General features: G+C 46.5%; 1 protein-coding gene across 1 annotated transcript; it reads right to left on the bottom strand.

Annotated features, from left to right (window-relative positions):
• Positions 1 to 264: 264 nt before the first annotated feature.
• kbtbd13a (kelch repeat and BTB domain containing 13a) lies at positions 265 to 9,064 on the bottom strand. Its single transcript, XM_078241016.1, has 2 exons — positions 7,492 to 9,064; positions 265 to 991 (listed from the first exon to the last, which is right to left on the bottom strand). The coding sequence occupies exon 1, from the start codon at positions 8,855 to 8,857 to the stop codon at positions 7,493 to 7,495; it is 1,365 nt and encodes a 454-aa protein (XP_078097142.1). The 5' UTR covers positions 8,858 to 9,064; the 3' UTR covers positions 265 to 991; position 7,492.
• Positions 9,065 to 27,738: the final 18,674 nt, after the last annotated feature.

The raw sequence follows: 27,738 nt of genomic DNA, 5'->3' as shown, positions 1-27,738 counted from the left end.
TACTATTTTTTTAATTCATTCATGGGACATGGGCCTCTCTGATTGGACCAGCATTTATTGACCATCCCTAGTTGCCCTTGAACTGAGTGGCTTGTGAGGCCATTTCAGAGGACAGTTGAGACTCAACCACATTGCTGTGGCTCTGGAGTCACATGTAGACCAGACCAGGTAAGGACGGCAGATTTCCTTCCCTAAAGGACATTAGTGAAGCAGATGGGTTTTTCCGACAATCGGCAATTGTTTCAAGGTCATCAGTAGATTCTTAATTCCAGATATTTTTTATTGAATTGAAATGCCACCATCTGCCGTGGTGGGATTCGAACCCGGGTCCCAGAACATTAGCTGAGTTTCTGGATTAATTTCTGCTCAAAGTTAGAAGGAAATTGTACAATGAAGACCTGAGCAGACTGATCTGAACAATAACGAAGCAAAGGCCATATGTAGATCCAATCACTGAGGGCCTTTTTAGATAAGGGGCAAAAAGACCCAGACTGCAGGCCCAAAGACTCTCCTCTCAATCGCTGCTAAAGCCAGGCAGTATGTGCTAAAATGTACGTCCCCAATTGTACTCAATCTTTTTGGCTATAACTAATTAAACTAAATCAAATTAACTGAGAGATAAATCAAAAAGGGGCAGCTCCCAAAAGGAGGGGAACCACCTGGAACAAAAAAAACAAAGAGGAAAGGAAACTTAAAACATCAAATTAAAATATGATTAAAGGGATCAAAAATACACCCCAGCCTCTGCGGTGCCGAGTGGGTACGGAAGGCCTCCACAGTGCCCTCGGACACTACTTGCTCCCTCTCCATGGACTCCCGGCCGCGAATGTAGCCACAGTAGAGAGGCAGACAGTCAGGTCGGATGACCCCCTCAGTTGCCCGCTGCCTGGGCCTACTGATGGCAAGTTTTGCCAGAAGCAGGATCACAAGGACGTCCTCCGCCTTCCCTCCCCCTCTCTGCACCGGGTGTCCGTAGATCAGGACCGTGGGACTGAAGTACAAACAAAACATCAATAAAAGGTTTTTGAGAAAACTGAAAAGGTTGTGCAGTCTAAAACATTTAACATAGACATGGTCCACGGACTCCGCAAAAAGGGCACAAAAGACCAAAAATAGGATTACTATTTTTTTTATTCATTCATGGGACATGGGCCTCTCTGATTGGGGCAGCATTTATTGCCCATCCCCAGTTGCCCTTGAACTCTCTTGGGAGCCCGAGAAACGGTGCAATCTCCGATTGTACAGCAGTGATTGTAGTCAAAGCCAAAATCTATCTGTTCTAATGGCTTTCTGCTTCTGGACTTGCTGGCTGTGATTTTCAGAGGGCAGTGGCGGGGTGCAGTGACAGGGAACATGGGCTAGTACGTGAAGCCACTGGTCTAACCGAATGGTCTCAACGCTGCCAAAGTTAACGGGCCCTTTCAATCGACTTTGAAATGAGAAACATGTCTTGTTGAAGAACACTTCAAGTTATGGAATACATTAACAATCCTTGCTGAAATCAGAGGCTATCAATTGAAGGTAAATGGTGATTTGGCTCCAAAAACAATGGAACTGTGCTAAACAAAACAGACCTCTGAGCCAACGACTACCAGCTAAAATCAGGAGTAGAGATATTTCATTTTCCAAGAGGTTCGAAACTTACTGCCCACTCAACAAAGACTGAATCATCATGGAAAAAGCCAATGGCCTCATCACATATTAAAAGAAAACAGCTTGTAGAACTGGAACGGATTGTCTATAATTAGAATCTTAACATTGGAGAGAGAGCATTGGGACGGACAATATCACCAGCACCTTCACCCTCAATCTGCTTAACGTTGCTCGTCAGATTTTTAAATTATCACGGGAAAGAAACAGCCCTGCAGAAAAAAATCCAGGGCTTAGATCCAGCTCATTTGGCAGGCCTGACAGAGATCTATATATGGAGATATTCCCCTCCAGCTAGTGGAGAAAGAGAAGGATAAAGGACTTGAACGGGATCAAACAAGAACGCTAAAAAAAAACCCAACAACTGCAGCACTCTCCGGCTAGTTCATCTCAGTCCAAATAGATGATGGCACAAGGTTTAGTGTGATCCACAAAACCACTTTCAAAGGAAGTGTCGCATATTCTGACCACAACAGTAAGAGGCACAGATAATCTGGTGAATTCCAAGCTGAGGGAATATCAAACACTAATACATTTGCTTCATGGAGAGAATACTCTGCACATTTGGACGACGTTAAACAAAATAGACACAATCATACCGGTGTCTACAGGGGCGTCGTAATTAATCTATTAAAATTTCTTCCCTGTCGCAAAGTTTCTAAAGAAATCTATTTTTCTTGCTGTCTTGATGCTGCTTTAAATATATTCCTTCCACCATTTGACTTACAACCAACTATTAATTAGAGTATTATTATTAACCTAATATTACAAAGGAACATACAAATTAGGAGCAGGAGTAGGCCACTCAGCCACTCGATAATACCTCCATTCAATGAGGTTATGACTGAATCTGATTGTAACCTCAACCCCACATTCCTGCTTACCCCCCAATAACCTTTCACCCCCTTGTTAGTCAAGAATCTCTCTAGCTCGCCCTTAAAAATATTCAAAGACTCTGCTTCCACTGCCTTTTGAGGAAGAGAATTCCAAAGACTTACCACCATCTGAGATTAAAAAGAATCATCACCTCTGTCTCAAATGGGTGACCCATTTATCTTTAAACAGTGACCCCTCATTCTAGATTCTCCCATCAGAAGAAACATTTTCTCCACATTCGCCCTGTCACGAGTTCTCATGATCTTAAATGTTGCAATCAAATCACCTCTTACTTTTCTAAACTCCAGCGGATACAAGCTGTAATGACCTCAACAAGACCCATGGAGTATGAGCTCCATGATTGAGGTAATGATTGCCTGCCCAATCAGGGAGCCTTACCTGTAGATTAATATGGGAGTGTCGGGGCTACTGACAGTCCGGATTCTGACTTTGTACCTAAAGCTATCTGAGGAGTGGAGATAAGTTTGTAAATAAAGTGAATCTGGCAAAGGGACACTGGCCCCTGAGGAGTTACTGCACAAGTTTAGCCTATCCAATCTTTCCTCATAAGACAACCCGCCAATTCCAGGCATTAGTCGAGTAAACCTTCTCTGAACTGCTTCCAATGCATTTACATCCTTCCTTAGGGGCGGCATGGTGGCACAGTAGTTAGCACTGCTGCCTCACAGCGCCAGGGACCCGGGTTCAATTCGGCTTGGGTCACTGTCTGTGTGGAGTTTGCACGTTCTCCCTATGTCTTGTGGGTTTCCTCTGCGTGCTCCAATTTCCTCCCACAGTCCGAAAGATGTGCTGGTTATGTGCATTGGCCATGCTAAGTTCTCCCTCAGTGGACCCAAACAGGCGCCAGAGTGTGGCGACTAGGGAATTTTCACAGTAACTTCATTGCAGTGTTAATGTAAGTCTACTTGTGACACTAATAAATAAACTTTTTAAATGGGGAGATCAATACTGTGCACAATACTCCAGATGTAGCCTCACCAATGCCCTGCGTAGCTGAAACATAACCTCCCTATTCTTGTATTACTTGAGAAAAACACTTGGAAACACATTTGAAGTGAATAGTGGTATGAGAGAAATAAACCAGATGCAATTGTTCCAATTAGAAAATGTAAAAATATTTATGGATGTCCAATCCAGAAAAACTGCAAATGCACAATAAAATTTATCCTCGGAGATAGGATGGTTTGATGTTTTGGCAAGATGAAATAAACTGAAGCAAATGTTCATCCTGAACTAGCTGGAGAACCTCCCAAATTAATTCGTAAGAAAGTTGCATCCTCCCATAAACACAAATGAAGTCTCTGTGTTGGGAATAAACTGAATACAGTACGATGTCTAAAGATAGTTGACATTCCCAACACGGATTACCAGGAAATACTATGGAGGCCGAGCAAGGGTGGCATGGTGGCACAATGGTTAGCACTGCTGCCTCACAGCGCCGGGGTCCCGGGTTCGATTCCAGCCTTGGGTGAGTGTGTGGAGTTTGCACTTTCTCCCATGTCTGTGTGGGTTTACTCCACCCAGTTTCCTCCCACAGTCCAAAGATGTGCAGGTTAGGTTGATTGGCCCAAGGTATATAGGTTAGGGGAATTAGCGGGGTAAATATGTGGGGGTTATGGGGTAAGTCTGGGTAGGATTTAGTGTAGACTCGATGGGCTGAATGGCCTCCATCTGCACCGTGGGGATTCTATGAACTAAAGGAACTCTGTGGCATTGCTCACAAGTTTGATCATTCCCAATGCATTATTCGGCTGCTGAGCTACAATAGTGTTTCACTGACCTTTCCCCTTAGAGACACAATGCATAATTGCTTAAAGTCCTCGGATCAATTAGAGGTTGATTATTGTTAGTGATGGAGGTCAATAGGATCGACGTGTGGCTACAAATTTCCTGCCCCAAGTCATAAGGAAGCATCATGAAAGTGACTTACTTTGTTTCTATTTGTATTTTGGAGTAATGTTTGAGGTGTGGCGGACAGGTTTTGAAATTCAGTCTTGCATGGACAACTGTTCTTCAGTTTTGCAGCTGTGTGCATTATCTTAGTTTTCACAATAATCAACTCAGCATTGACGTTCCTGAGGAGAGGAAAATCGGGAGAGTGCGATTGTAAATGGAGGGAATGGTGGACTTGCTATTGTGGAGTGAATGACCTTATCTTAAAATAGAATCACAGAATTCCCTACAGTGCAGGAGGAGGCCATGCGGCCCATCGAGCCTGCACCGATAACAATTCCACCCAGGTCCTTTCCCCATAACCCCATGTATTTGCCCTGCCTAATTCCTCCTGACACTAAGGAATAATTTAGCATGACCAATCAACCTAACCTGCACATCTTTGGAGTCACAGAAACCCTACAGTGCAGGAGGAAGCCATTTGGCCCATTGAGTCTGCACCGACCACAATCCCACCCAGGCCCTTTCCCCGTAACTCCACATATTTACCCTGTTAATCCCTCTTACCTACGCATTCCGGGATACTAAGGTGCAATTTAGCACGGCCAATGCACCTAACCTGCACATCTTTGGATTGTGGGAAGAAACCAGAGCACCCGGAGGAAGCCCACACAGACACGGGGAGAACGTGCAAACTCCGCACAGACAGTGACCCAAGCCGGGAATCGAACCCGGGTCCCTGGAGCTGTGAGGCAGCAGTGCTAACCACGGTGCCACCGTGCTGCCCAGTAATCAAAGTGTGGGAGTGTGGGAGGAAACTGGAGCACCCAGAGGAAACCCACACAGAGATGGGGAGAACATGCAAACTCCACACAGACACCTGTGGCCGAATTGAACCCAGGTCCCTGGCACTGTGAGGCAGCAGTGCTAACCACTGTGCCCTTTCTGGTCCCATAAACAATGATTTAATTCAGTGAAAGGAAATGGACTGATTCCTCATTTAGATAATTGCGCAGCTATTTTAATGTCTGGCCAAGTCAATGAAGAAAACCAATTGAGAAATCCTAGAGAGGAACCTGAACAATGGATTAGGTTCAACTGAATGTCCTTTCCCCATTCCTATTGTAGGAGGGAATGAACAAACTGAGTCTTCCGAGACTGTGTAAAACTTCATCAAAAACGGCTTTATAAACGGGTCCAGCAGATGGAGTACAATGTTGGTAAATGTGAAGTCATCCATTTTGGTAGGAATAACAGCAAAATGGACTATTATTTAAATGGTAAAAAATCGCAGCATGCTGCTGTGCAGAGGGACCTGGGTGTCCTTGTGCATGAATCACAAAAAGTTGGTTTGCGGGTGCAGCAGGTAATTAAGAAGGCAAATGGAATTTTGTCCTTCAGTGCTAGAGGGATGGAGTTTAAAAACAGCAAGGTTATGTTTTGATTTGATTTGATTTATTATTGTCACATGTATTAACATACAGTGAAAAGTATTGTTTCTTGTGCACTATACAGACAAAACATACCGTTCATAGAGAAGGAAACGAGAGAGTGCAGAATGTAGTGTTACAATCATAGCTAGGATTCAGAGAAAGATCAACTTAATGCAAGGTAAGTCCATTCAAAAGTCTGACAGCAGCAGGGAAGAAGCTGTTCTTGAGTCAGTTGGTATGTGACCTCAGACTTCTGTATTTTTTTCCCGGAAGAAGAAGGTGGAAGAGAGAATGTCCAGGGTGCGTGGGGTCCTTAATTATGCTGGCTGCTTTGCTGAGGCAGTGGGAAGTGTAGACAGAGTCAATGGATGGGAGGCTGGTAATGTTGTTGTAGCTGTATAAGTGTGCTAGTGAGGCCACACTTGGAGTACTTGGTTTCCTTACTTGAGAAAGGATATACTGGCACTTGAGGGGGTGCAGAGGAGATTCAATAGGTTGATTCCAGAGTTGAGAGGGTTGGCTTATGAGGAGAGACTGAGTAGACTGGGGCTATACTCATTGGAATTCAGAAGAATGAGGGGAGATCTTATAGAAACATATAAGATTATGAAGGGAATAGATAAGATAGAAGCAGGGAAGTTGTTTCCACTGGCAGGTGAAACTAGAACTAGGGGGCATGGCCTCAAAATAAGGGGAAGCAGATTTAGGACTGAGTTGAGGAGGAACTTCTTCACACAAAAGGGTTGTGAATCTGTGGAATTCCCTGTCCAGTGAAGTAGTTGAGGCTACCTCATTGAATGTTTTTAAGGCAAGGATAGATACATTCTTGAACAGTAAAGGAATTAAGGGCTATGGTGAGCAGGTGGGTAAGTGGAACTGAGTCCACGAAAAGATCAGCCATGATCTTATTGAATGGCGGAGCAGGCTCGAGGGGCCAGATGGCCTACTCCTGCTCCTCGTTCTTACGTTCTTATGTTTATTCAACATGCATGAGGGAGAGCAGAACTCATGGCTGTAATTCCATTGCTTCCGAGCTACTTTACTGAGTATTGGTTCTTACAAATTTTTATACCCCTTTCTTTACATTACAAAGCATTACATTTACATCAGGTCATCATATTGTTACTTTAAATTGGTTACAGTTCTGTTTCTGATTACATTATCGGTTCCATTGTCTTGTGTGCTTTAGTTTTAATCATTTTCTGGACATCTCCTGTCCACCTGTTTACAATATCAAAGCATTGTGTTTGTCAAACTGATTTCCATGGGATGTTAATTCTCCCATCTCCTGGATACTTGATTTAAGTTTTGAGAGATACAATGTTTCCTCTAGACCTTTTGGAGCCTTGATAAGTGATACCAATTCTCATGTGGTTGTTGTAACCTTGGAGCGATACCGTCTGGGGTGTGACTGTTTTAGTGCCGTCTGAGATGTAGGTATTTGTATTTTGTCCTGTCTGCCTGCAATGAGTGTGGATATTACAGTGCCGTCTGTTTAACCCTTTCCATACATTCCTCTCCTGCTGCAGCCCACGCTCCATGGGTTTTGCTCTACTGCACCTAACTAATCTGTGTAGAGTTTCTAGAATTAAAGGTAGATGGGGAGCATTATCCTAACCTTAGTTTTGCTGTCGAGTGGGCAGTCTATTCTTTGGCAGCCTAAGTAAGAAGGCATGCATCGAACCACTTCGAGGAAATCCAGCCCTTTCCTTTGCTGGCTTCCATTTATCTTCATGGATGTTGTACATCAAAGTTAACATTCTGTTTACTGTAAAGACTGTATCACCTCTGATGGCCGCTGTAAAAAGTGCTCCTTTGCTGTTCACATATTGACCAGCCAGAGCTGTCCATTGCTGCCTCGTGAGGTTGAAGCAATCAATCATGCACCTCAAGAAATCATCTGCCGGTCCATTTCTCATGACATACAGATTGTCCTGGTGTGCTACCATACAATGCCCGTAGCTTTGTTGGCGTTTTAGTGTGGTTGCAAGAATCCACTCATCTTTCCGGCTCCTGTACTCGTAGACATCTGTGGTATCCAATGGCAACCAAAGGCAAACAAAGATTCTGCCCATTGTGCGTGCGCATGCTATGCCAGCTCCAGGTCTGGGCAGACAAGCGGCGAAGGACCATGTGTTGGATGCCACGTGGTACTTTTCCACAGTTGCGAGAACTGTATTCTTGCACATTCCTCCCACGGCAAAGAGACAACCATCTTGTCCTGTCAACGTTAGGTTGTACCGGGGATGCTGAAGGCTCGGAAATTCACTCCAGCTATTCCTTTCAGTATTGTAACAAAAACTAGGCTTCACTATCTGCTTGTTCAGTCCATCAACCCCTCCGACTATGTAAATATTGTTGTCCAGCACGGTAACGCCTGCAAGGCAAGTGCTGGCTTTATCTGGTAACGAAGTCAAGATTGCCCAATGATTTTCCACCTCGTTCAAATAACAGACGGTTCTGGAAATGTCATCCAAGTGACCAGCGGAAGGGGAGTGAGTGGTCACGGCCACATATGCACTGGGAGATAGGGATTCGATATAATCCAACTGATCTCCAGATAAAAAGCTCAAATCTTCCCTCACATTGGCATAAACATCGCGAATAAACTGAGCTGAAGCATGAATCAAGTCAAACACCCCATATATACCTGCAGCCTGGAGCATTAGAATGCAGTTAGCTGAACTGATGATAAAAATAAGATGCTCTGTCAGAGGCTTCACGAGTAGAAAGGCTGCACATTCAATGGCGTCAAGGATTTCCTCGCGGTCCAGGATGGGCTGACTCTCTCTCAGGACCTTCAGCATGACTCTAAAGCCTCGGGCCGGCAACCCTTGCAGCTGGATCTCCTCCTGAGCGCACTCCCGCATGCCCGACTCAAAGAGCGCCCTGAAGTAGTCGCTGTTCTCAATCAGCATCTGCTTCTCAACACTGAATAGCTCATCCTCCACTCTCACACTCACGTACGCCGACGGTGGCTGCATCGCTGCCCTATTCAGCTCCCACGATTATCGACCGCTCGCTTCAGACTCCTGGAATGGTCATTTGGAGGAGTGTTGAGGGCTGGTGCAAAATCGAGCTGCTTCAGGTGACAAGCAATGAAATCAAGCCAAGCCTTTGTACTTTTCAGTTTTGAGTTGTTTGTTTACAAGGTCTTTTGAACCACTAACGGCGACCACAGCATTTGCTGTGGAGTTATTAATATCTCAGGATATAGATAGCTGACCTAGTCTGACACGTGTCCAACAGCAGGTATTCTTAGTGGAAACCAGAATATCCTAGACTGAGCAGCAACCTCTGGTGGCCTGTGTAAATGAAGTTGAATGGTTGCAGTTCAGTTTTGATTCAGACGTCAATTTTACCCCATATAATCAGCGTCCAGAAATATTGCATCCAGATAGATCATAGCAATTATTTATTCATACAAACAGGCCTCGTCAGGCTGGTTTTGATGACATTGTGGGACCTCTTTGTCTGAAATTATCATAGAATCATAGAATCCTGACAGTACAGAAGGCGACCATTTGGCCCATTAGGTCAGCACCAGCTCTCTGGCAGAGTGACTGGGAATTTCCGGTCAAGTTCACCCCAAAACCACAAATTCCCGCCCTTTGCGGGGGTGGATCTTTGCATGGTACACCCCCCGCCCACTATGATTCCCGTGGCGGGCAGACGGGAAAATTCTGCCCAGTGTCTTACGCGAGCCCTATCCCCGTAACCCCACAAATTTACCATGGCTAATCCTACACAGAAACACTACTGTGCAGGTGGAGGCCATTTGGCCCATCAACTCTGCACTGACTCTCCAGCTGAGCATCCCACCCAGGCCCTATGCCCGTAACCCCACGTATTTACCCCGCTAACCCCTCTAACCTACACATCTTGGGACACTAAGGGGCAATTTGTGCATGGCCAATCCACCTAACCTACACATCTTTGCACTGTGGAAGGAAACCGGAGCACCCGGAGGAAACTCACGCAGACACGGGGAGAATGTGCAAACTACACACAGAGAGTCACCCAAGGCCGGAATTAACCCTGGGTCCCTGGCGTTGTGAGGGAACAGTGCTAACCACTTTGCCACTATGCCACCGGTTCAGCCAATGATGCACAAGAAATATTTTAGATGGAACTGGGGGTAGGAATTGGTTTAAGTTCTTTTTTTGGGCTTCCCATTTTTGTAATCGATACCCCCAAATTAGATCATTTTGCTCCTTTTCTGCACATGAAAAGAAAGTGCAACAAAGGCCTAATTTCTCCCCCTCAATCTCCCTATTGTAGAGGGATCCGGAGCCATAAGATAAGTTGCCTGCCAGTGGGGTGAATCCTCAGAAAGTTCCAACCTACCTCTCCAGGAGTCAGAGTAAAGCTTCACAATTCACTGTTCAAACACCACCGCATATTGCGTTCAGATTTAGTCACAAGACAATGAAATGCCAGCACAATCCGGGTGCAGGTAATGATCATCGCATCTGAAAGCGTGGGTCCAAGGTGCACCTGGTATCGGACCTTAGCCTTCACCTTTTCTGCCTATACCAGTATGGCAAATGGTACATATCCAACTCAAGATAAATGTGTATTTACAGCTCGCCATAATTAGTATAGACAAAAAAATACTAACTTGTTTAGTGCTCAGCAACTGGGTTTAGGCAATTGAATTCCTTACCTAGACCACTATGACAAAAGCAAAGTGCAGAAATATGGCAGAAAATTTGTTTCTGAATGTAAACACAATGAGGAGAGAAGCTTAAACATACAATTAAGATTGAGCTCATCAAAATGTACTAAACATTAATTAGTAAATATCACTCAAAGTAACATTTCAAACTAAAATGAAAGTTAGTGAAGATTAAATTGAGGAAAACCATTAGGAAATTTACTCAGGAAGTGTTCAATTTATTGTTAAGACACAGGCCAGTAACGCCTAAGCATTTTGTGAAGTTAAAGTAAAGTTTATTCATTAGTGTCACAAGTAGGCTTACATTAACACTGCAATGAAGTTACTGTGAAAATCCCCTAATCGCCACACTCCGGCACCTGTTTGGGTACACTGAGGGCGAATTTAGCATGGCCAATGCACCTAACCAGCACATCTTTCGGACTGTGGGAGGAAACCGGAGCACCCAGAGGAAACCCATGCAGACACAGGGAGAACGTGCAAACTCCACACAGGCAATGATCCGAGCCAGGAATCGAAGCTGGGTCCTTGGCACTGTGAGACAGCAGTGCTGACCACTGTGCCACCGTGCCACCTAGACCCTAAGATTTGCATTTGTTTTTGGTATTGGTGAGCATAAGATGTTTCTCTCCAGGTATGGTTCAAGTGATCCACTAGGAAGATTGTATCAAACAAAGTTTATTTAAGAACACAGTTAGAATATAACAGAAATAATTAGCATAACATTTACCAATTACAAGACTGAAACATGACAAAGTACAATTCTTAACAGCTAGCTATCTCTGTTGTTCCAATTTAAAAACAAAACCCCATAGACATACACCCTTCTTCAGAATTAGTTAGCACGAAAGCAAGTATGCTTAGGGGATACTAGATTTCCAGCTTTTAACACCTATAGACAGAAATCCAAACAGCTGTTTTCAGAGAAGAATATATCCTCAAGACAGCAACAGAGAAACATAAATCTAGTCTCTACCAGCTCCCAGTCTTCAAACTTCAGAGACGGGAAAGGATGCCTCTCTCTCTGCAGCTTCCAAAACACCATCTGAAAAGCTGGAATTCTCTGTGAAAGCCTAGCTGTCCCCAGTCATATGACCTGACCTGTCAATTATCCCAGTCAAGCTCTACTCTGCAATCCCAGGGGAACACTAAAGCAACAGAACACTGCATTAGTTCAGATTAGAACATACATGATGTCAATTATACCGATTCAGTAACAATAGAGCACACCGGCTACAGACAACACGGCTCTGGCAAAATGCCAGGGTCTGCTCGAAACATCCTGCAGAGTCAGTGATTAAAATACATTTCTTAAAGGCACTGTACCGTCACAGTATAGAACAGCCCACTAAGCAGACCAAGAGGCAAAAATATTTGGGGATATTCCGATGTGGTAAGAAGAGGGCTATTGTACTATATTAGGCCAAGTGGCCTTTTTGGATCCCTGCCTTTTCTACGTTCTTCATACGTTCTTCATGCAAAACAGCCTTGTGCGGAAAACATTGATTAAACAAGGGAGTCAAAGTTATCAGGGAAAGGCAGGAATGTGGGATTGAGGCCGTGATCAGATTGGTCCACGATCTTATTCAATGATGGTGCAGGTTCGATGGGTCGAATGGGCTCTTTCCAATTCGCATGCTCATTTAGGTTAAAGTACTCTAAAAGGATTTGGATCAAGTTTTGGTTCAAGGAAATGGAGGCATTTACGGTCATAGAATCATACAGCACAGAACGAAGCCATTTGGCCCATTGTGCTTATTTAGGCTCTCTGAAAGAGCCATTCAATTGGATCCACATCCCAGTTCATAGTCCAGCATTTTCTTTAAAATAGAGATTCAATTTCCTTTTGAAAGTAACTATTGAATCTGCTTCTTCTACCTGTCAGTTGAGAAATAAACAGCAAAATGTGCATCTTGTCTTAAAGCTGAGTTGGCATGTCAGAGTGGGCCATGCCTAAATGTTCTTCAGCGATTCTGGGGCACTGCATCCAAATTCACAAATCGTACTTGCATCTAGAGGCACTGTGCCCACCATTGAACCCAATAACGCATCCCACTCACACTCTGCTTGTTTTACTGAACCAACAACCTGTCCTGGTCCCTCTATGCTGACGCTATAGTTAAGAAAGCTCACCAACGCCTCTATTTTCTCAGGAGGTTAAGGAAATTTGGCACGTCTGCATGACTCTCACCAACTTCTACAGATGCACCATAGAAAGCATTCTTTCTGGTTGTATCACAGCTTGGTGTGGCTCCTGCTCTGCCCAAAACCACAAGAAACTACAAAGGGTCGTGAATGAAGCCCAGTCCGTCACGCAAACCAGCCTCCCATCCATTGACTCCATCTACACTTCCCGCTGCCTCGGAAAAGCAGCCGGCATAATCAAGGACCTCATGCACCTCGGACATTCTCTCTTCCACCTTTTTCTGTCAGGAAAAAGATACAGAAGTCTGATGTCACGTACCAACCGACTCAAGAACAGCTTCTTCCCTGCTGCCGTCGGACTTTTGAATGGACCTACTTTATATTAAGTTGATCTTTCTCTACACCCTGTCTATGGCTGTAACACTACATTCTGCACTCTCTGCTTTCCTTCTCCATGAACGGTATGCTTTGTCTGTATAGCGCGCAAGAAACAATACTTTTCACTGTATACTAATACATGTGACAATAATAAATCAAATCAAATCAAAAAGAAACAGTCTGAGTGGGATTTTATGACCTTATTCGAGCAAGACCAGAAATTTCCGCCTGCGGTCAACGGACAATTCCGTTATCCGCCCCTTGCCCGCTCTGATTCCATGGTGGGCGAGGCGGTAGAATTCCGGCATCTATGTCACAGTGGAGGAGAATTCCCGTGTCAAGTATAGAACTTGCCGTACCACATGCAGGCAGTGTAGCTCAGAGAGCAAAATAAACTCGACCACAAACATCTTACAGTTTGTCATTGTATATGCAACACATGCGGATTTAAGCTCAGAGGAAGAAAAAGGCCTTTTAGTCCAAGTGATGGTGCCAAGTGATGTTTTTTTAAAGGAATTCAGTGTTTGGGGTGATCAAATGTACTCTCAGCTTGGAGATAATCCGAAAGAGGATGTTATGAAGCTCAGTAGTTTACCAACTGAAATCTGCATTGAGAATGTTTTGTAGATGGGCGGCATGGTAGCACAGTGGTTAGCACTGCTGCTTCACAGCTCCAGGGACCTGGGTTCGATTCCCGGCTTGGGTCACTGTCTGTGTGGAGTTTGCACATTCTCCTCGCGTCTGCGTGGGTTTCCTCCGGGTGCTCCGGTTTCCTCCCACAGTCCAAAGATGTGCGGGTTAGGTTGATTGGCCATGCTAAAAATTGCCCTTAGTGTCCTGAGATGCATAGGTTGGAGGGATTAGTGGGTAGATATGGGGGTAGGGCCTGGGTGGGATTGTGGTCGGTGCAGACTCGATGGGCCGAATGGCCTCTTTCTGTACTGTAGGGTTTCTATGATTTCTATGATAGATGCACAGGGCCATTGGATTGTACTCAACTGATGAGCTGAACTGCTTGCTTTGAGTTGGTAAACGAAAATTACTTTGATTTAGTGATTTGATGTCATCATGAATTAATTCCCACGTCAGCAAATCTAAGCCAACCTGCTGTATTGCAATAAACTCACTGAAATTAGAAATAGCTGGAAAAGACTATTAAAATCAGAGTGCACACTCAAATGTAATCAAACCCAGAACAGATTGTACGTTCGTCGGATGGAGTGGAAATGTGCTCTCAAACGGGGCACAGAGACACGGAATCAAGTTGCAGAGTGCTGATTGGAATGCGAATCCCTACGGCCAGCCAGATCTTAGGGATGTGGACAGTGTGGGTGGAGGGAGCATTGGGCACAGGTTGGAGGGATGTGTGTTGTCTCCAGACGGGACGGCCCGCAGGTCCAGGAGGCAGGCTTTGGGGGTTGCTGATGGTGTGACGTGGATCCAACATCCCGGTTTGGGCCGTCCTCATGTGTGCGGAGCTTGGCTGTCGGTTTCTGCTCAGCGACTCTGCACTGTCGTGTGTCGTGGGGGCCGCCTTGGAGAGCGCTTGCCTGAGGATCGGGGGCTGAATGCCCGTGGCTGCTGGGGTGCTCCCCCACAGGAGGAGAGCAGTCTTGCCTGGTGATTGTCGAGCGGTGTTCATTCATCCGTTGTCGTAGCGTCTGCATGGTTTCCCCAATGTACCATGCCTCGGGACATCCTTTCCTGCAGCGTATCAGGTAGACAACATTGGCCGAGTTGCAAGAGTATGTACCGTGTACCTGGTGGATGGTGTTCTCACTGAGATGATGGCATCCGTGTCGATGATCCGGCACGTCTTGCAGAGGTTGCTGTGGCAGGGTTGTGTGGTGTCGTGGTCACTGTTCTCCTGAAGGCTGGGTAGTTTGCTGCGGACAATGGTCTGTTGCGCGGTTGTTTGAAGGCAAGAAGTGGGGGTGTGGGGATGGCCATGGCGAGATGTTCGTCTTCATCAATGACATGTTGAAGGCTCCGGAGGAGATGCCGTGGCTTCTCCGCTCCGGGGAAGTACTGGACGACGAAGGGTACTCTGTCCACCGTGTCCCGTGTTTGTCTTCTGAGGAGGTCGGTGCGGTTTTTCGCTGTGGTGCATCGGAACTGTTGATCGATGAGTCGAGCGCCATATCCTGTTCTTATGAGGGCATCTTTCAGCGTCTGGAGGTGTCTGTTGCGATCCTCCTCATCTGAGCAGATCCTGTGTATACGGAGGGCTTGTCCGTAGGGGATGGCTTCTTTAACGTGTTTATGGTGGAAGCTGGAGAAGTGGAGCATCGTGAGGTTATCCGTGGGCTTGCGGTACAGTGAGGTGCTGAGGTGACCATCCTTAATGGAGATGCGTGTGTCCGAGAATGCAACCGATTCCGGAGAGTAGACCATGGTGAGTCTGATGGTGGGATGGAACCTGTTGATGTCATCATATAGTTGTTTCAGTGATTGCTCACCATGACTCCAAAGGAAGAAAATATCATCGATGTATCTAGTGCATAGCATCGGTTGAAGGTCCTGTGCGGTGAAGAAGTCTTGTTCGAACCTGTGCATGAAGATGTTGGCATATTGAGGTGCGAATTTGGTCCCCATGGCCCATCGAGTCTGCACCGACCACAATCCCACCCAGGCCCTACTCCCACATATTTTACCCGCTAATCTACACATCCCAGGACTCTAAGGAGCAATTTTTTTTTAACCTGGCCAATCAACCTAACCCGCACATCTTTGGACTGGATGAAGAACTGGTTGTTGAAGGTGAAGACATTGTGGTCCAGGATGAAGCAGATGAGTTGTAAAATTGCATCTGGAAACTGGCAGTTGACGGTGTTGAGTACTGAGGCCGTTGCAGCAATGCCATCATCGTGGGGGATGCTGGTGTAGAGTGCCGAGACATCCATTGTGATGAGGAGTGCTCCTGGTTCAACTGCTCCATGTGTGTTGAGTTTCTGTAGGAAGTCCGTAGTGTGGCGACAAAAGCTGGGGGTTCTTTGTACAATGGGTTTCAAGATGTCCTCGACATAGCCAGAGAGGTTCTCGCACAGGTTGGATCTCATGGGATAAAGGGGGAGGTGGCTAGATGGGTGGAGAACTGGCTTGGTCACAGAAGACAGAGGGTGGTAGAATCATAGAAATCATAGAAACCCTACAGTGCAGAAGGAGGCCATTCGGCCCATCGAGTCTGCACCGACCACAATCCCACCCAGGCCCTACCCCCACATATTTTACCCGCTAATCTACACATCCCAGGACTCTAAGGAGCAATTTTTTTTTAACCTGGCCAATCAACCTAACCCGCACATCTTTGGACTGTGGGAGGAAACCGGAGCACCCGGAGGAAACCCACGCAGACACGAGGAGAATGTGCAAACTCCACACAGACAGTGACCCGAGCCGGAATCGAACCCGGGACCCTGGAGCTGTGAAGCAGCAGTGCTAACCACTGTGCTACTGTGCCGCCCACGGTAGTGGAAGGGTCTTTTTCCGGCTGGAGGCCTGTGACTAGTGGTGTTCCGCAGGGCTCTGTATTGGGACCTCTGCTGTTTGTGATTTATATAAACGATCTGGAAGAAGGTGTAACTGGGGTGATCAGTAAGTTTGCGGACGACACAAAATTGGCAGGACTTGCAGATAATGAGGAGCATTGTCAGAAGCTACAGAAGGATATAGATAGGCTGGAAATTTGGGCAAAGAAATGGCAGATGGAGTTCAATCCTGATAAATGCGAAGTGATGCATTTTGGTAGAAAGAATGTAGGGAGGAGCTATACGATAAATGGCAGAACCATAAAGGGTGTAGATACGCAGAGGGACCTGGGTGTGCAAGTCCACAGATCCTTGAAGGTGACGTCACAGGCGGAGAAGGTGGTGAAGAAGGCATATGGCATGCTTGCCTTTATAGGACGGGGCATAGAGTATAAAAGTTGGGGTCTGATGTTGCAGATGTATAGAACATTGGTTCGGCCGCATTTGGAATACTGCGTCCAGTTCTGGTCGCCACACTACCAGAAGGACGTGGAGGCTTTGGAGAGAGTACAGAGGAGGTTTACCAGGATGTTGCCTGATATGGAGGGGCTTAGTTATGAGGAGAGATTGGGTAAACTGGGGTTGTTCTCCCTGGAAAGACGGAGGATGAGGGGAGACTTCATAGAGGTGTATAAAATTATGAAAGGCATAGATAGCTTTTCCCCAGGTCGGTGGTGACGTTCACGAGGGGTCATAGGTTCAAGGTGAAGGGGGGGAGGTTTAACACAGATATCAGAAGGACATATTTTACACAGAGGGTGGTGGGGGCCTGGAATGCGCTGCTAGGCAAGGTGGTGGAGGCGGACACACTGGGAACATTTAAGACTTATCTAGATAGCCATATGAACGGAGTGGGAATGGAGGGATACAAAAGAATGGTCTAGTTTGGACCAGGGAGCGGCACGGGCTTGGAGGGCCGAAGGGTCTGTTCCTGTGCTGTATTGTTCTTTGTTCTTTGTTCTTTGTTATATGTTGGGGAACCTGGACATGATCCACAAGACACGTGGCATTCTGTGGGCTCACTTCTACAAGGACTATCAATTTCTGGGGCCAACGAGTCGAAGGCAGATTGTGAATAGATTGCAGTAAATTCCCTTTGAATCATACTCCACAAACATTAGACCATAAGATATAGGAGCAGAATTAGGCCATTCAGCCCACCGAGTCTGCTCCGCCATTCAATCATGGCTGATATTTTTCTCATCCCCATTCTCCTGCCTTTTCCCCATAACCCCTGATCCCCTTATTAATCAAGAACCTATCTATCTCTGTCTTAAAGACACTCAATGACCTGGCCTCCACAGCCTTCTGCAGCAAAGAGTTCCACAGATCCACCACCCTCTGGCTGAAGAAATTCCTCCTCATCTCTGTTTTAAAGGATCGTCCCTTTAGCCTGAGGTTGTGCCCTCTGGTTCTAGTTTTTCCTACTAGTGGAAACATCCTCTCCAAGTCCACACTATCCAGGCCTCGCAGTATCCTGTAAGTTTTAATAAGATCCCCCCTCATCCTTCTAAACTCCAACGAGTACAGACCCAGAGTCCTCAACCGTTCCTCATACGACAAACTCTTCATTCCAGGGATCTAAGGACCATGTAATGACAATCATATAAAGGAAAGAAAGACTTGGATTTATACAGCACCTCTCGAGACCTCAGGATGTTCCAAAGTACAAATGGCAAGGAGATATAGGACCAGAATTTACTGTAAGCAGCGAGGGAAAGGTGCCATTCTAAGAATTGTGCATTTCTATATGTCTATGAACTTTTGTACTGGAATTGTTCTTGTTAAATCTCTGGGGTGTCTCCTCAACAACGATTCCACGGTCAGGTGTCAGGGGGCACAGATCTTTTATCCAGTCTACTCGCTCCACACTCCAAACATTGACTGCCCACTCCAGGCAGATCCCAAAAGCTCACCCCACACTCCAGGTCACTTGACCCATTCCTTTAAAGGGGCTATGCCCCAACATACATAACAGTTCTAACTTAGCAAACTGTACAGCGTGATAATCTCCGCAAGGCATCTGAGAGGGTATGAACAGGGTAAGCAACCGTGTTACTCCTTAACCAACCAGACTGAAGAGTTATGAATGAGTAGTGCAGAGTTTCAACCACCCAGTGAATTCAGTATCCAATGAAAAATAGAAAGTGAAAAAAAAGAAAGGTAGATTTGATTTAAAAAGAGAGAAAAAAGAGACAGAAACACAATCAAAGTATTTTTAAAAAATCTTCAATGACAATTATAGACAAAGAAACAAAACTTCACACTTCTCTCTTTTTGAAGTTGTTTCATGGGTTCCTTAATGTCTGGCTGAGAGGACAGAGACTCACTTTAATAATTCAGTGGCACAGCGGTTAGCACTGCTGCCTCACAGCACCAGGGACCTGGGTTCGATTCCAGCTGTGGGTCACTGTGTGGAGTTTGCATGTTCTCTCCGTGTTTGTGTGAGTTTCCTTCGGGTCCTGCGGTCTCTTCCCACACTCCAAAGATGTGTATATTAGGTGGATTGGCCATGCCAAATTGCCCCTTAGTGTCCAAAGATATGCAGGTTAGGGGGATTTGCATGGTGAATGCATGGAGTTACGGGGACAGGGCCTGGATGGGATGCTCTGTCAGAGATTTGGTGCAGGCTTGATGGGCCAAATGGCCTCTTTCTGCACTGTAGGGATTCTAATTCATCTGAAATACCACACCTCAGCCAATGATGGGCTCCTTCAGTATGACATGGGAATGTCCACCAATATTCACTCAGAGGGCGGTGGGCGAGTGGAATCGGCTGCCGTCAGTGGTGGTGGAGGCAAACTCAATAGGGTCTTTTAAGAGACTTTTAGATGAGTACATGGGACTTAATAGGATTGAGGGTTATAGGTAAGCCTATATATAAGCCTAGGTAGGTAGGGACATGACCAGCGCAACTTGTGGGCCGAAGGGCCTGTTTGTGCGGTATTTTTTCTATGTTCTTCTATGTTCTAATATCTGGTGCTCAACCCTGTGGAGCAGGCCTTGATCCGATGACCTTCTGAATAAGAGGGCGGGAATGCTGCCACAGTGCCACACCTGACACACACCTTTGGTGATAGTTTTCTGTTGTTTCTCTGACTACACCATAGACATACCTGGATCAGCAATGAACAGTTTGACCATGAGGAGTCATTTGGCGAACTCTAGGGCCGCCATTCTGCTGAAAAAATATCAACGTGCTGCTGCCGGCGGGAAGGATGGTACATTTCCAGCTAGCCCTGGCAATGTTGACCAGGTGGCATTCAACCACTCTGGTTAAAAAATATCCCCCCCCACATGAACCCTGCTGACAAGCCCGGCCTCACAGAGATTGGGCAGCCATTTTTAAAAGGCACCCTGATCTCAGAGTACATTGCCAGGCCCCCTTCCCCACCATGAACTTTGCTAACCCTCCCTGTCCCACAGAAAAGAGGAGCACCCCCAACCCTTCACCACAGAAAGACAACCACCCTCCCACCATGTAGGCATGAGGGTGGCCCAACCCCGTCCCGCCCTCCCAGTCAGAGGCCTCAAGCCCTTCCCCTTCAGGGCACCCCTTCAGGCCCTGTCCCTTCAAGGCCTGCCCCTTGGCAGTACCACCCTCACAGTGCCACCCTGGCAACACTGCCAGGAAGGCATGGATTAGAACCAGGGCACTGGGCAGCCATGTACCTTACTACCAGAGGGCTCCATAGGCCTCTGAGCCCTCCAGCATGGACATAACATCTGCCCAGAGGAATAAACAGTGGCCACTAGAAGGTCTTCATTGAGGGCCCCTTGGGGGATAATTTCTAAACTCTGACAGCTTTTTCTATGGCTTAAAACAACATCCAGTAAAGGCATGCTGTTCCAGCATAAGAGGTTGAAAAAGACCCACTATTGGAAAAAAAAGCAGTCAGACCGCACACCTGGCCTTTCTAGAAAGGTCTTCAGAACAAAGAGGAAAAAATTGTGTTTAGAATCAGGAGCTGCTAACACGAGTAGACATTTTGGATCAAAGAGAAAGCCTGTTTAAAAAATGCTGTTAGAAACCACGGAAGCTTAAAAGAGGAAGCACTTCAGATCTAATGGATAGTGAAAAGCAATAAAAACAAATAAATATACTGTCTACTGTGAAATAGCCTAGACCTGCAATTCAAGAGGCTTGTAAAAGATATTGGAGTGTGAAATTGAATGTAAATAATCCAGTTCAAGGTCTTTAGGATTCTCAGGATGGCCAGAAGCTTGAAAGACTGAAAGGGAATTGAACCTGAATGTGAAACAAGCACTTCAAAGATTTCCACCACATCAGAAGGAAGACTTTCACCTTCATCTGACAGATCTTTAAGCTTGACATCAAAGGGTCTCAAGACTACAGACGGAAGTCCTGCCAGATGAGCCTCAACCCTTGGAAAAGGCCCCTGCATTGAGCCCTTCCAGCCCAAACCCCCGACCCCCACATCCCCTGAAGGCCCCTCCTCGACACCCTGGGGGTGAGTGTTTGTAGGTTACTCACCCCCTCGGTGTCCATGATGCCTGGTCCCCATTCTTCAAGACGTGCACTAATTGGGTGCTGGTGTGACTTCCCACAAGGGGGTTTGGGGTGGGGGAACATCCCAGGAGGCTGCTGAATTGGGGTTCCAGTCCGATAATTGTATTCTAATGCATTTAAATGATTATTTGTCAGGTTTTCGCCTGCTCTGGGCAAGAACCTGATCGGGCCAGGCACAGTGGACCAGGAGACTCGCAATAGGGTTCAATACCCAGCGTGAATCCTATTTTGGCCGTCATGCCCAATTCAATGGGCCATCGGGAATCCCGGAATAGTGGCCCCTGTAGAATCACCCCCTCGGTTATGGCACCGAATTCCTGGAGTGACGGCATTTCAAGCCATTAGCTTTTAGCTTGTAATCACCATGGTGCAACACGGTGGCACAGTGGTTAGCACTGCTGCCTCACAGCGCCAGGGACCCGGGTTCAATTTTGGCCTTGGGTCACTGTCCATGTGGAGTTTGTACATTCTCCCCATGTCTGCATAGGGTTCCTCCGAGTGCTCCGGTTTCCTCCCACAGTGTAAAGATGTGCGGGTTAAGTTGATAGGCCATGCTAAATTAACCCTAGTGTCAGGGGGATTAGCAGGCTAAATATGAGGGGTTACGAGAATAGGGCCTGGCTGGGATTGTGGCCGGTGCAGACTCCATGGGCCGAATGGCCTCCTTCTGCACTGTAGATTCCATAAGACTCTTGTTATTATTTTTGTGAGATGTGAACCATTATCTGGTGAGAAAAGCATGTCAATTTGAGACCAAGGATCTACACATCTTTAAAGTGGGTATCTGACTCCAGCTACCAGTCAGATGAGTATGTGCAGCACAGGTTCCAGTTTGGCAGCATGCTGCTTACATTACCTGGCGCCTGTCTGAAAAGGATTTTAACTGTCCTGTTTCGGAGGCAGCTCTGCCAACCTCCAGATACATGAATGAGGAGAGCTTGATCCCAACAATCAGAAATATAAACATTTGAAGAGCAGGGAGAGGAGAATTTCTGCTTTATAAATTAGCATTAGGTAGGTTTAGGTTGGGTCCGAGCTCCAGGTTAACAAAGACCGATTAACATTGTGAGAAGCTGGAATCATTTTGGTAAATTTACTGTATAAATGCACCCACGGGCCCTTGCAACTTCCCTTTGGTGAATGGAAATGTTATTGGAGAACTAGTGGAGCTACTGGTTTAATTTACTGTTATTTTGATGACTTTAGTGGAATATTTGATTCCAGTTAAGTTCAACTCATCTTTTCGTAAAAATATTCTTTATTCATAAACTTTGTGAAAAAAATACATTTCCAATATTGAACATGACGGAAAGTGCAATAAAATTCAAATTTTTCTCCACACAACACGTTCCACTCTGAGATGCCTCAAGGCAATTGCAATGATTTGATATTTGCAATCTACATTCCATGTGAAACCCGAGGGCAAAAACATTTCAAATTGAATGTTACAGAAAGTGCAACCTTTCTTCATACAGAGTTTTCCCAATCTGAGGTGCCTCAAGACAATTCCAATACTCTCAATACTTACAATCTACATTCCATATCAGGCATACATAGAAACAAAGGGCAGGATTTTATGGCCTCACTCGTCCCAAAACCATAAAATCCCATTCGAGGTCAACGGACCTTTCCATTCGAGGTCAACGGAGACTCTCACCCGCTCCAATTCCCGTGGCGGGCAAAGTGGTAGAATTCTGGCCACAGAATCCCTACAGTGAAGAAAGAGGCCATTCGGCCCACCCAGGCCCTACCCTCTGCCCTATCCCCGCAACCCTGCCCATTTACCATGGCAATCCACCTAACCTACACATTTTAGGACACTAATGGGCAATTTATCACGGCCAATCCACCTAACCTGCACATCTTTGGCGTGGGGGAGGAAACCACCCCCAGAGGGAACCCATGCAGACACGGGGAGAATGTGCAAACTCCACACAGACAGTCACCCAAGGCTGGAATCCAACCCGGATCCCTGGATGTGTCAGGTAGCATTGCTAGCCATTGTGCCACCGTGCCAACATAAGGCCTGAGGGGCTCTACACAGCTTCCAGCCCCTTGGTGCACTAGGTTTGAAAGGCTTCTGGGCAGTGGTCTTTCCCCGTTCCACTTCAATGGCATCTGTGCCAAGCTTTAGGGCAGCCCAAAGTATGGGACCCTGGACTGTGCCAGTCTGCAACACTTGACCGAGGACAACTCTTTGCACTGGAAGATCAACGCAAGGAGCATCTTTCACCGAGTTGATGGCCCTCCAGCCACAATTGTGTTTATCTCAGTGCGCAACCCACAGTGTTCAGTGACGCACTTAAAATGCAGAGAGAAATTACCACGCCAGTTAGAAATTGATTTTAAAGAGCCTCGGCCAAAAAAAAGACTCAATAAAAACTGGTAAGATGATGCTGGGTAATACCCACCGGAATTCTACCACCCTGCTCACCACGGCAATCGGACCGGGCGAAAGGTGGACAATGAGAAGGTCTGTTGATCTTGGACGGGATTTTATGGCCTCGTTCGACCCACAAAATCCTGCCCTGACAATGTTTAATCGAATCTGATCGAAAGTTTAATTGCTAAAGTCGCATTCTCAGCATCTAAAGCAGGAATTCAAAAATCAGAACATTTAGAGGGCAAGCAGTAACACTTTCCAGCTTGAGTCATGTCTGCACAGAAATGCACAAAGACACTAGCTGACAGAACAGGACCAGGCAACCCTTAACAGTTAATGGAGTCTGCGAGCGAACACTCGGTACGGTATTACAACTAAAGACATGCAGATCATGAATGCTTGTACATCACCCTGTTTAGAAAAATACTTGGCATTTTTTTCACCAACTGATAATTGTCGAAGCTGTGTCCAAGAATGTTAGATACGTGATTGCATTTGGTTTTTGGTCTGTTTGTGGAATGTAACTGGCCAAACATTGTGAAGTAGCGAGAGCTTGTGCAAAGTTCTCCAAAAAAAATCATCCCCTCGATCGTGTTAAAATGCATAACAGAACAATTTTCTATATCTCTCTCAGTGACGTTTACAAATCCTGCAGTCCAAAGATGTGCTAGTTAGGTGGATTGGCCATGCTAAATTGCCCCTTAGCGTCAGGGGGATTCGGAGGTTAAATACATGGGGTTACGGGGATAGGGCCTGGGTGGGATTGTTGTCGATGCAGAAGGACTGAACAGTCTCCTCCTGTACTGTAGTCGATTCTATGATTCTATGCAGGGAGAGAGGGTTCAGTGGAATCAATGTGGCATTACATCAAAAGCAAGTTAGTGTGATGCTTTGAAGGGGCGAAGTGAGGGCGAGAATAAAGCATAGTTGAAGAGGTAAAACATAACACTAAAACGTGCTTTCACACAAGAAGAGGTGAAAACAGTAACGGATGCAAACTGGCCTGAAACTCGGCACAAGATAGCAAATGGTTACTTCTTCCAAGTGTCCCCAAAAAGGCCTCACCCCAAAAATAGAGAACTAAGACAAAGTTCAGGACATCAATGAGGTTGCTAATCGAGTCAAGCTAAAAGGTCAAAATGCAAATTTCCAGGGTTAAACTGTGCTTATCCCAGCGTCAAGCAGCCAATACTACTATAGATAGGCAGGTCTGGCCTCACTAAATTTCTTGATTTTTCTTGAGGAAGTCAAGCCAACCGCACAAAACCCTGTGACATTTATTTACTTATCCAAAAGGTGTTTGATAATATTCTACTTAAAAAAAACTATTTATTAAGTTCAAAGCTGTGGGGGTTTGGAACACATCTTATGTATGGGTATAAATTTGAAGATTACAAAGCAGCAGGTACTGACTGGGAGCGGGGGTGTAATATCAAGATGGGGGAAGAACTGAATGAAGTTCGCCAGGGCTAAGCACTTAATGGACTAAACATCTCCGAACACTGCATAGGAAAGCGACTGACAGAACCAACAGACCACATAGCTGAAAGGGTGGAATGCAAGTCAGTATTTACTCTGAATACAAACTGTGGTCATCTTGCACAGTGTGCTTTGCCCAGACCGCAGCTTACTGACTATGTTCATGTTCTGGTCACTGTGATATGAAGGAGGTAGCCAAGTGCTGGTGGCTGTGCAGAATGATCCCTTGTGTCAGGTTCTGAGTTATGAGGAGAGTTTTGGACTTCTCTGCTTGGAAGCGAACCATCTGAAATGCGATCTGATTCAGGTATCTCACTCATGGAAAGGTAGGGGGTTGATTTCTGATTTCGCTGAGCCGAATCCAGAAAATAACGTGCGGTCCAAAACATCTGTTTCGCGCCCGGCGCCAAACAGTTTGCAATCGTCCCGGTCCCTATTTAATGGTGCAAACCACATCGCGCCCAGAATGGGTATGAGGCCAATTAGCATATTTAAAGGAGCATTTAAATATGCATAGCCCGTTCGACACCAGATTCCCGCAGTTCCTGGGACCTCACAGACTTCAGGCGCAGCACGAGAACCGCGATAACCACGACTGCTCTCCACAAGATGGGACTAGACATGATGGCCATTCAGGGGGCATCAGAACCATTGAATCCCATGGATAATTGGGCGTATTGCCAGGCAGTGCCCATTGGGCAGTGCCACCTGGCAGTGCCAACCAGGCACCCTGGCGGTGCCCATCAGGCACCCTGGTAGTGCCAGTTGGGCATTGCCAGTGTGCCGGGGCAGTGCCAAGGGGTAGGGCCTGAGTGGGGGTTATGACAGGGTGGCCATGAGGGGTGGACTATGATGGGGGCACAATTTGAGGGGTAATTCAATGGGTTGTTGTGCAGCGAGGGTCATGCAGGGCTGGATCATGAAGGGGGTCACGATGGGGGTCACACCGGGAGTCATGATGGGGAGCATGCCGGGGTCATGATGGGGGTCATGTCAGGGGTCACAATGGGGGTCATGTCGGAGGTCATGATGGGGGTCGTGTCAGGGGTCAGGTACGAGGACCCATCGAGAGGGCCAAAAAGTGACTGAGTGTGAAATGATTGTGGTCTGGAGCGTGCCTGATGGACCAATGCCATTTCTAACACCAGCACAGTAGTTAGCACTGCTGCCTCACAGCGCCAGGGACCTGGGTTCAATTCCGGCCTTGGATCACTGACTGTGTGGAGTTTGCATGTTCTCCCCATGTCTGCCTGGGTTCCCTCAGGTTGCTCTGGTTTCCTCCCACAATCCAAAGATGTGCAGGTTAGGTGGATTGGCCATGCTAAATTGCCCCTTAGTGTCCTAAAATGTGTAGGTTAGGGAGATTAGCAGGGTGAATGTGTGGAGTTGTGAGGATAGGATGCCAGTTGGTGCAGATGTGATGGGCCGAGTGGCCTCGTTCAGCACTGTCAGGATTTTATGTTACACCACCATTGTGCCGGTGACATCTTTGTCCATTTCTCCCATGCTCCCACCTATCCGTGACTTTCTATTCTGTTCCACCCCCTTCAACTTTATAATCTTCGCATTTCTATCCCTCTCCAGTTCTGAAGAAGTGTCATACAGATTTGACACATTAACTTAGACACGCTGAGTTCATCCAGCATCCAGAGTATTTTGCTTTTATTAAGATGGAAATAGAACTGCTTAGCGATAGAGTGAGGATTCCAATCTGATGGAAAAGATCCACCAATTCAATATAGGAAGAGCTAAAATCATTCAAAGGCCCCCACCCTTTAACAGCAGCTCTTGGTTGGAAGGATGGAATGGGTGCTGATCTCCGGGAGTTCCTCCAGCATTTTCTGTTTTTGTTTCAGATTCCAGCATCCGCAGTATTTTGCCTTTATCTCAGTCTTGGTGTCAGTTGTGTTTCACCATCCTCATATTAAGTTGATCTTTCTCTACACCCTAGCTATGGCGGTAACACTACATTCTGCACCCTCTCCTTTCCTTCTCTATGTATGGTATGCTTTGTCTGTATAGCGCAAGAAACAATACTTCTCACTGTATACTAATGCACGGTAGCACAATGGTTAGCACTGCTGCCTCACAGCACCAGACACCCGGGTTCAATTCTGGTCTCGGGTCACTGTCTGTGTGGAGTTTGCACATTCTCCCCGTGTCTGCGTGGGTTTCCTCCGGGTGCGCCGGTTTCCTCCCACAGTCCAAAGATCATAGAATCCCCTTAACCCCATGTATTTACCCTGCTAATCCCCTGACACTAAGGGGCAATTTAGCATGGTCAATCCACCTAACCAGCACATCTTTGGCCTGTGGGAAGAAACCGAAGCACCCGGAGGAAACCCATGCAGACATGGGGAGAACGTGCAAACTCCACACAGACAGTGATCCGAGGCCAGAATTGAACCCGGGTCGCGGACGCTGTGAGGCAGCAGTGCTAACCACTGTGCCATTGTGCTGCCATATGGGTTAGGTGGATTGGCCAGGCTAAATTGTCCCTTAGTGTCAGGGCGACTAGTAGGGTAAATAAATGGGGTTACGGGACTAGGGCCTGGGTGAGGTTGTGGTCGGTGTGGACGCGATGGGCAGCACGGTAGCACAGTGGTTAGCACTGCTGCTTCACAGTGCCAGAGACCTGGGTTTGATTCCTGGCTTGGGTCACTGTCTGTGTGGAGTTTGCACATTCTCCCCGTGTCTGCGTGAGTTTCCTCCGGGTGCTCCGGTTTCCTCCCACATTCTGAAAG

This window comes from Mustelus asterias, chromosome 24 (assembly GCF_964213995.1).
Source record: "Mustelus asterias chromosome 24, sMusAst1.hap1.1, whole genome shotgun sequence".
Taxonomy (NCBI): Eukaryota; Metazoa; Chordata; class Chondrichthyes; order Carcharhiniformes; family Triakidae; genus Mustelus; species Mustelus asterias.
The sequence above is the reverse complement of the archived record's forward strand: the minus strand, read 5'-3'. Positions and strand labels throughout refer to the sequence as shown.

Coding starts and splice junctions, on each gene's coding strand:
- kbtbd13a (XM_078241016.1), bottom strand. CDS start 8,857: ATGCAGCCACCGTCGGCGTACGTGAGTGTGAGAGTGGAGGATGAGCTA.